This window comes from Thermobia domestica, chromosome 18, assembly GCF_964235325.1.
Source record: "Thermobia domestica chromosome 18, izTheDome1.hap1.1, whole genome shotgun sequence".
NCBI lineage: Eukaryota > Metazoa > Arthropoda > Insecta > Zygentoma > Lepismatidae > Thermobia > Thermobia domestica.
In genome coordinates, this window is record NC_137471.1 from 19031888 (window position 1) to 19049099 (window position 17212).

A 17212-nucleotide genomic window follows, 5' to 3' on the forward strand; every position below is an offset into this window, starting at 1 on the left:
TATTTTTTTTTTTTTTTTTTTTGTCTATGATTGCAAAGTGTGACAATATATGATTATGAAAGAGACCCTTTTTTTGTTGTTTTCCTATTTTTTCGAGGAAATCAATAACGACCTTCGCCTTTCATACCGTCACACACTGAATGGCTTTTCCCCTGAAGCCTTCCTTACCCAATCAAAGCGAGCGAAAACGAATCCTTCGAATCGAAACGAGTCGAAAGTGAAGTGGTCGGGTACGTACGTGTGTTGTGTTGTGTTATACTGAGAAAGAGGGGGAGAGAATAACCCACTTTCAGGACGCGAGAGCATTGAACCCGGCTCAGCACGCGAACAACCGAGGCCGTCCGCAAACACACAACGTTATGCATAAAGTACCTAACTCCATCCTCTGTTCGCTTGTCAATGTGTTCTTCTTGCACGGAGCGCCTATCATTCTTGCCCCAATTCGCTGCAACGAGATTCTGACTTGGGAGAATGACGTCACGAGGTGAACGAACTAGCCTCTACCCAGGTCTCGATTGACCTCCTTTCCATATCATTGTTCCAATGGCAGTGAGCGCTTACATCAGCGCCACAAACCAAGGCTCGCGTAAAGGCTTGGTGAGTTTTTTTCTTTTATTGCTACCAACAAAAATCCGCTCTGGAAAAACTTCTGTCGACTGAGGAGCAATGTCCTAATCTCTCGCCGGGTGCCGCGATGACCTACATTTTCCCCTATGCTAAGCACGGAATGTTAAAAAGTGAAACTGATGTTTGTGGGGCACTTACACCCTAGGCGAGAGTAAAATCGTTTGGATATCTGCGAGAAGTAAAAGTGTGGAATGGGGGCCGCAGTGCATTGCCCTCTCAAACGCTGGCCTCATTTTCGACTCCCGTCTTTATCAAACACAACTGCATTGTTGCTCGCTTTCGACATCCATGGCCACGAAAATTGACTCGATTGGCGCCCAGGCGAATGGGGTAACAGAAAAAAAAAAAACGGATACACTCCATAATACCAAAAGCCTGGCTCAATTATTTGTTGGCCAATTATTGAACCCTCTCAACAATTTGTATAAAACCATCCAAGGACAACCAACTCTATGTGGATCCGAAGATGGTTTTCACTTTCTGTCTATGACTGTCGCGGGTTGCATTTTTTCCTTCTTACCTGTTCAGAGAAGATCTATTCTAGATGAACGGTTCGCGTCGCTGTCTTCAGTGCGGGAAAACCAGGTTTCGATTCTCGGTGTTAAGACAACAAACAAGTATTACCTGTACAGACAAATTGCCTCTTCCGTTTACTGTGCTTCCCAGGGGCGGATCCAGGACGGTCTTCTACGCGGGGCGGTGGGTTGTAATACTGCTACTTAGAGCTACTTTTGTGAGCTCCGAACTCTGGGATGGGTTTTATTTATATATAAAATAAGTCTTCTGGGAGAAGCGATCGCCCCCCCCCCCCCTTGTGCTTACAACTGTTGCCATAGAAGACTGTTCCGGTGAAGAAACTGTCATGAGAAATCTCCGTTCGTCTTTACTGTGAGACGTTAATGGGAAAAAAATCTCATTATTTCTATATAGCAGATCCGTGGGATTTTGCTTACTGAGAAGACTTAGGATAAAGCTTAGCGTCCTCGTCTCCTCAAGTGGCTGATCGATTTCATGGCCAGCCGTCATTCAATTCCACTAGACGAATAGTGGGACGGTACGTTTAAAAATAGAGTTATGACCGGTTCTTTTAGAGATCACTTAACAATAGTTACTTAATTTATATTATTCCAATGTTAGTGTCGAAGTGTGAAACACCAATTCAAGACACACATTTTATTCTATAATATGTTAGGAAAAAGAAAGTAGATATATATTGAAGGTACCATCCCAGAAAGTAGCGTGTAATTTATCAAATGAAACTTCAGTTACAACGATCAGTTGAGAAATCGAAATCGGACATTTAGAGAGCACCGTTCTTCATACAGAACTTCCGTTAAAAAAAAAAAAGTAAGAGAATCGACATGAAGTTAAAAAAAAAAGAAAAATGGCCAATAGGTACAATGCAACAGTTTCTAGTATTAAAATATAAAAGGATTTTTTTTTTATTTTTTAAGTATAGACACTTCAAACGCCAAAATATTTAGTTAACAAAGGAACTGATTGCTTCACAAAAGTGTCTAATTAAATTCTGAATTATTTATCACTTTTACAGCCCTACGCACAGGTTCCGTAGAAGGAAGAGATCCAGAGATCCACTGGCAATCGAACCCTGGACCATCACGCAAAAAACAATCTTATGATTTAATTAAACTTGTATAATCTCTAACTCACAATTCTGCTTGGAAAATAATTAATTGGCCTTAAACTGGTTGACAGTGATTATGACAAAATTTTGTGCTGAACGCCTGCTTGTTATGCAACCCAAACTGCGTCAAAGTACGCCAGTCCTGTATCACGTAAGGATGTCTTTCACATTCTAACTAATCTAATTCAGTATATTTGTTTCTAGTTTCTAGACCTCTTATAATGGCTATAAAAGATGATTTTATTGACTAGTTACTAGTAGAATCTGCTCACAATTAAAACACTGTTCTCTGTCTAAATTCCAAATGTACGATTGTGTTTGAAAGTTAGACACGAGTGTCAGGCAGAAAGTCAATGTGTGAAAGTAAAGAGTGATTCGACAGAGAAGGTACAGCCTTATAAGAACAAAATCACCCACCCTTCTTAAAAAGTCATATTTTGGTCTTAAGATGGAGATGGTATGATATGTTTCGTACTGTCAATTCATCCATCATTAAGCATTAAAATGTACGAGCATAGAATACAAACACACATATTATACATATGCTTTAGTTAAAACGAAAACTCTCCATTGGCTAAAAGACAATTCGTGTTTCTTTGGTTGAATTTTACCTACCAATCAGAACACAGGCTTCTCAAAAGAGGGTGGGTGGCCAGGTATTACCGAATAAACTGTAGATTATGCTTTTTCAAGTATGCAGGCCCGCAACTAGAGGGGGCTAGGGGGCCTGGCCCCCTAAACTTTTCGTGGCCCCCAAGCCTCAATACAAATTTCTATTATTAATTCAAAAAACATTAGATATTTGTAAGATAATTTTTGGCGACTTGGCCTCCCCCCTACCATATTCATGACCCTCTCAAACCTCTGTGGCTGGTTGCGGGCCTGCAAGTATGTAGTTTATTATTATTATTATTATTTCATTCTTCCTACGATAGTTACAATGACTTTTAGTAGTACATTCAACATCAACTTTACATAAGTATTCTTACGGCTCATTCCGACTCACTTTTTTCGACTTCTGCTGAGAGAATGAAAGGTACCAGAAATGTAGCAAATAAAGCAGGTAGTATCCACAAAAAGCGGTTAAATAAGCCAGTCATGTTCTCTAAACCTTTTCCTATAGATCAGAAATGTGGGCACTGAAGTTTCTGCTGTCACAATCGTTTGATATACAAATTTATACAATACTAGCAGATTGTCCGCTCTTCGCACGGGCAAAATACGTCCCATTTTGGACATAAATGGCAATGGGGTCTGAATTTGGATTTAAACGGCATTGGAAGTTTCAATGTTCGTCTCAGTGATCCCAAAAACTATGAACTCGACACTAATATTGGTCATTTTCGATCATTTTACTTATATATATATCGCCCAGTTCGACCTCTCCTCCCCTAAGTTGTACCGTCAAAGTGAAATGATAAAAACCATCCTAGGCCTGAACTAAGGGCGTCGATCCTGGGGGGACGGGGGGCCCAAAGCTCATGTGGGCCCCCCTCGTGTATATATGAATATACAATATTTGGCATAATTTGAATGCAATTTGTCTTAACATGCTCATATATATACCTCCTGCGTCTGAGTGCCCCCCCCCCCCGAAATTTACAGAGAAATTGGCGCCCTTGGCCTGAACCTCATCTATGTTGAAAATCTGATAAGAGATCGGCCGGGTGGTTCAAGAGTTATCAAGTCACAAACATAGCCACTTTCAATTTTATATATCAGAAGATACGAAAGATCTTGCAAACAATAATTGGGGAGTTTACGCCCTTTTTTGTATCAAACGCATTTGTGGCTTTTGCCATGTTTGTTTAGCCTCCTGGTAACATTTCAATTCAATATAGGAATAAAATGCTGAATATTACATTGTTTCATGTAAGAAAATAAGCACTACTTAAATTTTCAACGTTTTCTCCAACTCCAACTGCATCAAACTCCTTAATTAATGTACGTAAGAGCATTTTTGCAGATGCTACTAAATCGCTCACATTTTTTTTACAATTTTTATCCTTCATTATCTTTCAAGTTATTCACGGAAATTCAGAAAAGTCGTGGTAAACTTAGTGAAGGGGCTTGAGGGTGCTTCTGTTCACTTTTTTTTTTTTTTTAATTTCTGGACACCAAACAATGATACTAATATTCTTCCTGTGCGCAATTATTTAGTACTTTGAAAATATTTTATTTCGGTGAAATAGATCCTGTAGGTAAATGTGTTCCTCGCTGCACAAACATAATGATTTCAACTCAATTGTGACGTCATTGACTTAAGATCGCGAACTGAGCAAGAACTATGACTATCTCATAAGGATTGCCCAGTTAACTGAGTAGCCTGTTTCTCTTAACAGTTTTTTTTTGGGTGTGTGTGTGTGCTGAAAGGTGTGTTTTAGAAATACATTAGAGGGCAAATGGCATGTTAAGCATGTTTTTCTACCTAATATCTTAACAAAGTTATATATTCAAACGAATAAATTTCTTAATAAAACAGCAAATATTAGGTTTAATTTCAAACTTTCTGTGCAACTGATTTAACTTCGCTTATTTCCTTTATTCTTTTCCGTTATTGGAGAAACAGTCAGTCATTTTGTCGAACGGGTAAAAAATATACTATCCAGGTGATATAATCTGCCGTGGGTATCACAATATTTTTTTTTAGCTGATTCGTACTAAAAGTAAACAACTTAAGAATTGTTACATATATATATATATATATATATATATATATATATATATATATATATATATATATATATATATATATATATATATATATATATATATATATATATATGTGTGTGTGTGTGTGTGTGTGTGTGTGTGTAATGAACTGGAAGTTTCAATGAAGCTGAAAGTAGTCGCAAATGGGAGTTCAGCCCTCCTGGCCACCCCTAGCTACGGACCTGAACTGAGCATAACCAAAATATAAATTCTCAATATACAGCTAACATGATATTTTTGTATATTTTTCTTGTCAAGTTAAGTGATTGAAGAATTGCTAAACCCCGTTATCGTTTATTTATTAAAGTTTAGCGTCAGTTTTCTGAACTGAGGCAATACAAGACGTGGCTTTATAATTTCCGGTCGAATCCGAATTGCCACTGTGCTTTCATTGGTCTTCTACTGGGAATCGAACCCGGGATGCCGTTTACCAAAGTCACTAGGCCAGCGGGGATGGCTCCTATAATGATTAACTACTCTCACAATGGAAGGAAGCTCAAGCACTCTTATTAAAATTAATTGCGATCACAATGGCACGGAAATTTGAAATACACCCCTGCGTTACAGATAAACTTTTTTTTCTATTATCCCGATTTCATTCCTCCTGGGTTTCTAATACAGAGTTTACTTACTATCACTTCTAAATTCTGACAGGTCCCTAACTAGTTACGTTACAAAGCCTGGATCGCTACCATAGCGTCCACAGCAGGTGTAAGATTATCTAAATACTTGTCGCCTAGACGTTTATGCAACCTCTAACTCTTAAACGTTTTTTAGATTTGTATATTTACGACACTCACAGATTGAAATGATTTTGTATTATATAGCTACAGGACAGTTTAATCTGTTTAACTTCAGTTATTGTTAGTGCTGTATTTTATTTTTAATAACACCAGTAGCCAAGGGCGCCCATGTCGTGGTTTCCAAGGGGGAGCAAGTATAAGCGACATTTCAAATATAGTTTCAAATTTTGCTGTAACTATTCTAAAAATTCGGTTGAGTTTTCGATATTCCGAAGTACAATTTCTTCAAGGGGGGGGGCGAGCGCCCCACCTTGCCCCTCCTAATGGGCGCTTTTACCAGTAGCAAAATTTGATGAACAGAAAGAGGGGAGGGGAATATAAGATCAGACCAACAAAGAAATCAGTCTCCCGTCAAAGTAAATTTGAAAATTTCTTTACTCCATAGTTTAATATATAATAATAGAAACTAGCGTGTAGTTTTACTATACGGATCCATAGTATAAGTAATAGTAGTGGGAGTAGGAGTAGCAGCAGTAGTAGAAACGGGTTAGAAGCTCCGCAGGGGTTCGCTGGGTTCTGTTCTTGATATAAAATGGAGAAATTAAAGACTTCCCCAATTTTTTCCGTACATTTTACAATCTGTGGATCCGTACAGTAAAATTACACCGAAACAAAATACTGAAAAGTTTTGATTATTATTTATAGATTGAAAGAATTCGTCCTTTTAAATTGTTGATTCTAAAAAAACGTTTCACACATTAGCATTCTATTTTTTACAGAGTAGGTAGGTTACTTACACCACAGTATTATTTTTATTACATGCATTGCACTCTTGTTCCGCGAACTAAATCAGTACGCATGCGCAAGTCTGAAATCGCTGTCTTTCATTGGCTTCTGCTGGGTCACTTACTCCGCTAACAGAAGAAATGCAACTGTCTAACGGAAAAGACAGACGACACTATACATTGCTCATTGGTGTGTAATGAATGCGTGACTTTTATTTATTTTTTTTTTTTGTGCTATTTTTTATTAACAAGTTCAACTGATGCTTGCTAAAAGAATGTGTTCTTCATATGCACATTAGCTGTGATATGCGTACTCATTTGTTCACAATGCAGTCAATTGTTAAAAACAACAATAGCCATGCATTCAGTGTTAACTTATTCTTAAAATGCGCTAAATAGCAGCTAATTAGCTTTTGTGAATCAAAAAGAAAAGTCGCTTGTTTTGGGTTAGTAATTTAAAAAAAAATATTAAGCATATTTTTCTGAACTTCGGGCACTTTTTTTTTTTTAAAATCCTTATCCTTTTGTTTCTAATATACATGCTTACATATGATACAATAGCTTAAATGCATTACCAAAATTTAAATTGGCCAATATCTAAACTACTATTTTTTTTTTTAAACTTTACAGAAGATTATACAGTGTCATTAAATTTCCTCATTATAGTAAAATATCTGTCATTGCATTTGAATGTTAGCATGCTAGCACAATTTTACGTTATGGGTCAGTTTTTTTTTTTTTTTTTTTTTTTTTTGAGAGAGAGACAAATGAACTAAATTTGAGAATGGTCTATTGGTGTTAATTCTCAAATTGATACATTTAAATTGGGTGTTGTTTAACAGGACAGTTGCACATTTTGAGGCAAGAATATATATTTGAAAAAAGTAGTAGTATAACAAAACTAAACCAAATCTTAAGTGGTATACAATACCTTTCATTTAAATAACTAATTCGCGATGAGTTGGCTATACTATATTTGTGCCCATTTTGTCCTGGAAATAACACTTAACATCCAGCAGCAGTTTTTCTAGTTTATAACTGAGCGATTAGAGTTTTATCCTTTTGGTATATGTGGTTATGAGTTCGATTTCCGATACGTGTATCACTTTCATTCCACACAGTGGAAACTAGCAAGCAAAATGCATTCAACATGCAAATAAAAATTAGCACAAAATAACGTTTAATGTCAGAGAAAACTAATGCAGAATTCTTACCTGCTAGCACCCTGCCTAGGAGATTTTCGCTATCTTGGGAAAGAAAAGGGTCTAAATCTATGCCTCCTGTGGCTTCTGGTTTATTAATATAGTCTTTGACAGTCATTTTTTTGCCTTCAGGAACAATTTTGAAGAGATCAGAAATAAGCACCGTTGGATATAATTAAGTCCACACAAACAGCACCTATGTAATTTTTTTTTTCACACTAAAAATCCACTACAAAAAAACTTGTAAGTTTTCCCAAGCAAGTCTTATTATAACAAACACGCCTTTTTTTCTTCCTCCAGACCGAACTTTTACAAAACTTTGAGCACTCCGTACCTCCAAATATTGGTCCTCAAACCACAACGGGAGAAAAATCCTCCAAAATATTACAAAAATGTGTATAACAATCACTTAATTAGCTAGAACATGTTATTCATTATCAAACGACACACCACAGTTCTGTTCTTTTCCGGATCGGAGATTTGAAAAAACTTTTCAACATGCTGTTGTTTTGTTTGTCAACGCGATCTCAGGAAAAAAAAAACACCACCATCAACACGAACAACGATGATAAGGACAATACTGCTAGAAATGTCAACAATTCCAAAGTCCGTGGACGGGCTGATTACACCACTGAAAAATTACCTCCAAAAACTCTTTGACACCAAACAGAAACAAAACGCGAGCGAGCACAACAAGTAATCCAAACCAAACCAACCACACGTACAAAATCGCTTTTTGTAGAAAAACAAAACACTGTCGGGCTGCTACGCAGCTATAGCGCGCCTCTTCTGTAGCTAGTGAGCGAATGTTTGTTAGGACGGCCTCGCGATCCGCGCAGAGCTCTCCTGCTGACCTACTAACTGAGTTCCCTGCAGATGGGGTCAACAACTTCACTTTTACTCACCAGTCGGGGGCGTTTAGGCGGTGGGGGAAGGGAAGGGGGAAAGACTTTCACTTGAAACCTGACAGGTACGAAACGAAATAAAGAGAAAATCTATGTCCCATGTAAACAATGGACGGACTCTTTGCTAAAGTAAGAGAGATTTTTTTTTTACTGCTATTATTTCGAGAAATCACCGTTTACTGTATGTAACATTGGGTAAACTTACCCCTTCACATTCCTCTTTCTTCCCCTCCCTTCCAGAAATAAAAAAAAGTCGAGCAAAGTGAAACTATAATAACCAACTATTATAACCAAAGTTCATTCACTTTTGCTCGATCTACTATGTAATACAACTGGATCACAAATGTATTGTTGTAAAGCAGTGATTGTTGAGGACAATATTTGATTCAGGGAGATGACATTGATAACAAACCAAACAATTAGGCATATTCAAAAAAACAATTGGATTGATAAGCAGTTTTCTGCATCGATAAATAAGAGTTCAGTGATCTCTTTGCCATGGTTATAATGAGTAAAAGAATGTATTTAGCACATCTGTGAAGGTACCCATTGAAGGGTTAGTATCAACAATTAAAGATAATAAGTTTCACTGCTGCAGTACCCCGCCCCTTTTATTGATCTCATAAGCGGGTTTTGGGGCGAAAGTTGCGCTTATGAGATTATTTCAGGGGACATTTTCTCCATTGAAAATAGTACAAACAAACTGGAGAATGAAACATTTGGGATGGCCAGAATCATAAATTGGGGGTGAAATTAGTGAATTTGGAGGGGAAAATGGTAAATTTACGAGAAAGTTATTTTGGATAGAAGAATGGTAAATTTAGGAGAAAATTGTATTTTTTTTTTTTTTTAGGGAAGAATGGTAAATTTAGGAAAAATGGTAATTTTCGAGGGAAGAATAGTAAATTTAGGAGAAAATTGTAATTTTGGAAGGAAGAATGGTAAATTTAGGAGAAGATTATAATTTTTGAGGAAGAGATGGTAAATTTAGGAGAAAATGGTAATTTTTGCGGGAGGGATAGTAGAAGTACGAGAAATTGGTAATTTTTGGAGGGAAGAATAGTAAATTAAGGATAAGATGGTAATTTCGGAGAGAAGAATGGTAAATTTAGGAGAAGATGGTAATTTTTGAGGGAAGGATGGTATATTTAGGAGAAGATGGTAATTTTTGAGGGAAGGATGGCAAATTTAGGAGAAAATGGCAATTTTAGAGGGAGAATTGTAAATTTGCGGGGAAGAATGGTAAATTACGAGGAGAACTATAAATTTGGGGAAAATGGTAATTTTTGGGTTTGTGTTCAAGCCCTTGGAGGAAGGGGATGGGTATCCCGGAGTATATACTGCATTTAGGACATCGATAACCAACCGTCTAATTGTTATTGCGTTAAATCTCTCATTAATGTTCAATAACCAGCTTTTGTGTCGTATTTTTTCTCCTAAATAACAATTTCTTTTGGGAAAATTTAACGTCGATCGTAACCCCAACTTTGATAGTCTAATCCCATACGTTGTGAACCAAAGGCCTGCACACCATAATGTTTCATGCGCAAAGTAAGCTGTGAAGGTCGACCAGCAGACTAAGCTTGGTCAACACAGGACCGGATCTTTGAAACATTGCGCCCGGTGCAAAGACGTATATCTGCCCTAATTTCTCCCAATTTTGCATCGAAATGGCGCTCCCTACATACTCTCAACCAGCTGCGCCCCGGGGCATATGCCCCGAAATACCCCCCCCCCCCCCCAGATCCGGTCCTGGGTCAAGAAATCGTGTAAGTTTCATCAATCGAATACGATCATTGAATTTATCCTTTTAAAAATGCGTTCGATTCTCGACAGGGACACTCTGTCGGAACGGTGTAACAGTTTTTTTTTCAGGCTAACCATCCTGAGTGAGGTTTTTTCCCTGGATTTTCCTCATTCACACCAGGCAAATGCTCCCAGGTCGCTTCCTTCCTTCTCCATTTTTTCTTCTTCTCCAACTCCCCGCGCAGTGTGATCGCTGAGGGACGTCATTCCCTATATGTGTGACGGGCTAAGATGCCCATTGATGCTAAAAGCCCAGGAATCTAATTTCTAATCCTAATGTTTTGAAAAGGAAAAATAAATGAAGGATTAAAAACTATCTACTTGTTGATATGAATCAATTTATGAAAATAAATAAAATAAACTCTGAGGAGGACAGTAAAGAGGAATTACACTATTTTTTTTTTATTTGTCAATCATAGACAAACAACTAGATTGATTGGTTTGTTGAATGAGACGCTATACTAAAACACACACACAATAACGAATATAGCTATTTTGTCTCTGGTCAATTAATTTCTAAAGAAAAACTCCGTATTTTTCCTGTGAAATGCTGCAACCCACATTGATTAGTTGTTCTCGGGGTTGCATAACAATCCAGGATAAAAGAAAATAATACGAATGGGATGTAGATAGTCTCCATTAGACGTTAAGATGTTTACGAATTGATTCCATTAACGAGCTGTATCGAGATAATCTCTCTATCTGTCTATTACGGAAACAAAATTCAAAAATTCGCTTTTATTCAAGAGCAAATTTCATTTGAAGTAATGGACAGATGCAGGTTTGAATCTCAACCATCTATTTTTTTTTTTTTTTTTTTTTTTTTGGAAAGCCATGTTAACACCTAGCATTCATTCCCCCTCTCCTATGGAGCTACACTGATAAATTCTAAACCTTTCAAATTACAGGTAAAATATCAAGCATTAATAAACACATTTTTTCTTGCATCATACCTTACATATTATTAAATTCCGCTTTGTTACTGGCACTTAAGATTTTATGCCGACTTTGCTAGCAAAGGGAATTAGCTTTCTGCACTAGGAAGCTAGAAGTCCTTGATTCGAATGTCAGTCGGACATGTATATATTTTTGGCCTTTATTAGCCTTGCGAATAAGAGGCGGGTCGTCTAAAACCATTTCAAAAAATGAAATAATGGTTGACAAAATGTGGTGACATTCGAAAACTTTTGAATACTCCACGAATGAAGTTTCGTTATACTGTGACAATAACCGAAATATCACAGTAATATAGAAAGTTTGGATAATCCTCGAAATTTCGATAACACCAGAAATGAGTATACCCGAAATTTCTGTAATAATCAAATTTTCAAAATTATCCGAAATTTCGAAAATAATAGAACTTTTAAATGCCCCCAAAACTTTGATAATATTCAGACTTTCGATAATACTCGAAACTTCGATAATATTCGACACTCCGATAATTTCAAATCCTCGAACGGTCTCGAGTAACCGATAACTTGGTAAATTAACACTCCCGAAGTTCAATATTAGGAACTCAGTTTTATTGAACACCGCTATTGTTTGGATAAACGCAAGCGACGTCGATTTCTGTATAACTTTGGGAAGAGGGACATTGAGATTTGTCACATGTCATCTAACGAGTCATCAATGACAATTTTTGATACAAATACTTCAGGGGAACGGGTCCCTCTCAGCCCCCAACACCAGGACCGGCGTGCATAGTGGGCATCACAGGGACGTACACAAGGGGTGGGTCCTGGGGGCCTGGATCCCCCCGAAATTTCAACTTCTGTGTAAATTTAGCATAATTTTATGGGCAATTTTAGAAATTTTAATATAAAATACCCTCATATTTACTTTGGACCCCTCCCGAAATAAATTCCTACGTACGCTACTGGGCATCACCATGAACAACGACGCAACGAAAAAAAAACAACTAAAACCTATGGATGTTTTTGATACCAGTGAGAATCAAACCTTGAACCTTTGAGAGTCAAAGGAAGCAACTTTTTTTTGTTGTCGAGACCTCTACATTAAAAAAAAGTTAAAAAAGTACACAGATATCACTTGAAAAATGTTGCACAAAATTCATCCTTATTTTTCTTCTCCGCGGCAGGTGTGACCCGATTCAGAGCGCGTAGAAGAAATTTAAACTTTTTTTTCTTTCTTTTAAGATCTCAGCACGTTTAATAAAGGATCTTTTGTTCTCATCTCTCTCCTTAGCCTCAAATAACAATTATATTTAAACAAGGCCGGTCAAATATGTCTTCAGCAAAGACAGCAAGAAAAAAATGAGTGCATTACAGTAAAACCTAAATTAGCTAACTTTGACTTAAAAAAAAAAAAATCTTATGTAGTGTTTTCAATGAAGTTTTTCTTGACTCGTTTCGTAAATTTTGTAGAAGTCTCGTTTCGTTTCGATTTTTCGAAAGCTTTTCTTGTTTTACTTTCGTTGTGTAAACTAGGTACAGTCACGAACATTAATAAATGGAGGTTGGAGCCATAAGAAATAATGGCTTCAGCCTCCATTTATTAATGTTCGTGACTGTACAAAATTTACGCCCTGATGCTTTTTTAAAAGTTAATCTAGAAGTTATCAGTACACTTTCGTGTCGTGTCGAGAGAGTTCATCAATGGTGTGATATAACAACATTCAAACCATATTTATTATTGGAGTACACTATGTAATAACTTGCTAATCTTGCAACACTGATAAATGCTCTTCATTAGATTGGTACAACCACTTTATCCATTAATAATTTTTGTCGAGGTACTCCCGTTTCCTTCCACATTCTCATTCCACAAATTCTTTCATGATCATTCACTTATTTTATTCATAATCTCCCTTAGCCTAACGGACATAACAATGACACGTTAAACGGAAAGATTGTCTATTTATAGTTTTTATACTATGAACAGGCCCGAAACTAGTCACAGATGTTTGGGAGGGGGCATGAATATGTTAGGGGCGGGACAAGTCATCAAAAATCTCTTACAAATATCTAAATTGTGTTTTTTTTTTGTATTGAGGTCTGGAGGGGCCACGAAAAGTTTAGGGGGACCAGGCCCCCTTAGCCCCCCCCTATCTAGTTGGCTAAAACAGGTTTTGACATCAAAGATTTGGGTGAAGCAGTGTTGCTCACGAGCAGGTGCACACCCAGAAATTTTTCTTGGGGGAGTTCAAGCTGTGGGGGTGTGGGTCCAATACTACACATCACTACGTGTATGTAGTATTGAATGGTTATTATAATGTACCCAATAAGTAATTGTAAAATATTTCCACCTATATTTTCAGAAGTAGATTACAGAACTAGATTCTTTTTATAAGAGAAAGAGTACAGACGAAGTGTAAGATCAAATTTTCATGCTACATCAATCATTTCCCTGTTAAACAAGTAAAGTTTTATTAAGATGTGTTCAAATGTATGTTGAGTTAGGAAGTTTTGGGGAGGGATTCGGACCCTATGAATCCCCCCTCCCCGTAGGTGAGCCCCTGCTTATGAGACGCGAGAATTTTCTCTTCTGGAGAGCAACACGATAATTGTCATGTTCCTCGACTCAAATCGAATTTTAAAAAATGTAATTCTCATCTCGTTTTTGGGACGAGATGAGAAATGTTTCATTTTGTCGTGCTCATTAACCTCATTGGGATCGGACTCGTTAAATCCTCAAAGAGGCTGACACTGGCTCGTGATCGAGCTCACTAATTTCAGTCAGGCTCACATTAGCTCAGAGCTGCACTAGTTCGACCTCGAGCTCGCTAAGCTTAATAACAGTAGCACTATAGATATACCACATCGACTTGACACCTAGTCTTCCGTACCAAGCGCTGCTATCGGCTGAAGGAATTTCACCCCCTTTCGCTAAGGGTCTCTCGCTTAGCAACAGCTGAACCCCTATTGGCTCAACACGTGGATGTGTCGAGGGTGAGCTTTAGTTGGCAATTTTGCCACGGCTCAAGACATTTTGGCAGCACTATAGCTCGATCTCGATCTCTAATACAATTGGTCACAACAGGGCTCGCAAAGTTTGAGATCGCTGCTCAGTACCCATCATCCACCAGTTCAGGAAATTAAAAAAAAAAACTGTTACTTACCTTTGCTGTAACAGCAATCATTGTATGAATAATTACTCAATGCACCACACAATTCACCAGAGAGAACCATAAATACACGTTTCGCTTTGTCAGTCACTACGATCTCCAAAACTAAATATGAACGTTCTTTCTGATTGTTTCCGAGTCAAGAGTGGCCCTTTGAAAAACGACCTATATTAACGTCAATGAAGTAACAAGTGTTTGTTTTTCTTCTTTACTGGGTGCTGTACAAATAATGAAGTCAGGCTACTACGCAACACTGACGCACCACTATGCACCATCAGCACACTGCATTCCATTCCACTCCTCTTTGCTTTACGAAACATTTTCAATACTTTTTTCTTTTCTTTCTTTTTTTCTTTTTTTTTTTTTTTTTTTACGTAGGTTCAACAACAGAATAAATTTCATATTGTGATTATATTCTTCAAAATAAGAATTCATGTTCCAAAATTTAGTTTTCATGTGTAATTCGGTTAAAGATATTTGTTGAGTTGAGTTGATTTTCAGTTTAACGTCCCGTTCAGCAGCGAGGCTATGTGAGACGTGGACCTCCTGATTAAACTGGAATCCGAACCACATGAGCTCCGCCGGGAACCGAACCCGGGTCTCCCACACCAAAGGCGCTTACGCTAACCGCTTAGCCACGAAGGAGCTCCAGTTAAAGATATTTGTGAATGTCCCATCGTGTAAATTGAGTAGATATCTATAGGTTACTATTGGAAATACTCGTTCTTCATACGGGGAGAATGCGTTTATAGGAAGTATTTGAAATTCACCCGCCCTCATGAACCGTATTTCAACGAAAGAGTAGTGATAAAAATTTGTAATGTCCCCCTTCTAATCCCCCCTCCCCCCAAGTCGATAAGGGCTGAACTTGGACTCAAACTATTCATCTCCGCAACTTCGAAAAACTATTCATTGCACACTCATATTGGTCGTTTTCGATCATACAGTGTGTCCAGATGAAAATGTATGAATAAAAAAAAATTGAATAACTCGAGAACCAATAGAGATACTATCGTCCGGTTTTGTTTTTCGGAAAGAGAAAAGCATATAATGTCATGCCTAGCAGACAATTGAACACAACAAGACTTTACGCATCCGCATTACTCGTAAGCAAAATGGCGTCCTTTACTGTTCGTCAGAAAGTAGAATGCTCTTTTTCGTTCACAGAATTAAAGTCCCCTGTAAATCATACAGAGAAGATTTAGACAACAAAATACAGAAAGGAACCATCATTCTGTCATTCTATTGTTAAATGGCATTCAGTTCAGTACATAGTTCAACCAATCAGTAACAGATGGCGTTGCAGCGGTTCAAGCCCACCAAAGGCTGTCACGCCGAATGGTTTTGGTTTGTAAAAGAGACACGCATTTACTTTTAATGCGGAGTTTATGTACCGAGTTTCATCTTTCTGACGAGACGGGTTCGAGAAATACTCAATTTTTTTTCATAAATTGTAATCCTTGCTTCCCCATAGAAAATATATTTTAATCAAAGTACCACGATAGAAATCCAGTTAGACGTAGTTGATGACTATATCCAAAAACTGATTTCAAATAGTTTAACCGTTTTCACGTGATCTGATCACACAAAAAAGATGATTTGCTCTTGTAGTTATAATACATGTTTAGAATTTAATTCACATTAATTAATTCTATAGCAGGACCAACAAGAGATGGTATCTAAATTGTCTTACTACATGCGTTGGGACGAGACAGTCCCTACTTTGGTACTAGTGTCACCAACCACGGTCACTCTGTCTTACACCAGTAATTAAATTGTCATTATAGATGCACCGAAAACAAGCCTTGACACATGAATACTGGCAACGTCACTGCGAACAGTCACAGACCTCCTCTTACTCGCTCCCCTATAGCAATTTTAAGAACGAAATTGTAGCTCAGAAATAGACTGCTTACCTTTGGCGTGGGAGGTATGTGGTGCTATTCCAAATCGAAGTTAGCTCAAAAAAAAAAAAAAAAAAGTCATCTATTTGATAGGTGAAAAACAGCAAAATCTACTGTATTTTGTGCGAAATTAGTTAAATTGCTCACCCTTCTAAGACAAGAGCAGAATTCAATTTGTATTATACTGCATATGCAAGATATTTTCCGAACGGTGTATCTAAATCCATGATTCTGAAGTTAAAATTATTGGCTTTCACGTCCACAATAATTATCAACTGGTGGTAGCAAGACTGGTGGTCCCTCTGAGGGCATCGGTACATTAGAATTCAGTATGACAGCCAGAACATGCAATTTCCAACATCAAAGAATCATATCTTTGCAATTATTGTCTTTATATATATATATATATATATATATATATATATATATATATATATATATATATATATTGGGAACAAGGTACAAAGTCCAGAATAGCTAAAGCGAAGAATGATTTATAAAGAAATGAACAAAATCTTTTGACCCGATATTGACATAGAATTGATGGAAAGGCTGATAAAAACATATGTATCAAATCAGGGGGCGGATCCAGAACGGACTTCTGGGGGCGGCGGTGGGTTGTACTAATACTGCTACTTAGAGCTACTTTTAAGAGCTCCAAACTCTGGGATGGGTTTTATTTATATATAAAATACGAAAGTTTCCTCTTCTGAGGAGGGGGGGCGAGTACCCCAATCGTCCCCCCTGGATCCGCCCCTGTATGAAATATGACCTTGTATGGATGTGTTAGTGTTGCCCA

At 37.4% G+C, this 17212-nt stretch overlaps 1 protein-coding gene across 2 annotated transcripts in view; it reads right to left on the reverse strand.

Annotated features, from left to right (window-relative positions):
- LOC145675713 (nuclear hormone receptor E75-like) overlaps positions 1-17212 on the reverse strand; it is a 228627-nt gene that overhangs the window by 91906 nt on the left and 119509 nt on the right. The window contains exon 1 of one of the 2 annotated variants that reach the window (XM_081746329.1): positions 7727-8546. The exons of the other annotated variant lie outside the window; for it this stretch is intronic. Coding sequence (XP_081602455.1) covers positions 7727-7832 — 106 coding nt within the window. The 5' untranslated portion in view covers positions 7833-8546. Of the gene's footprint in view, positions 1-7726; positions 8547-17212 lie in introns of those variants that run through there. 2 annotated transcript variants of the gene reach the window in all.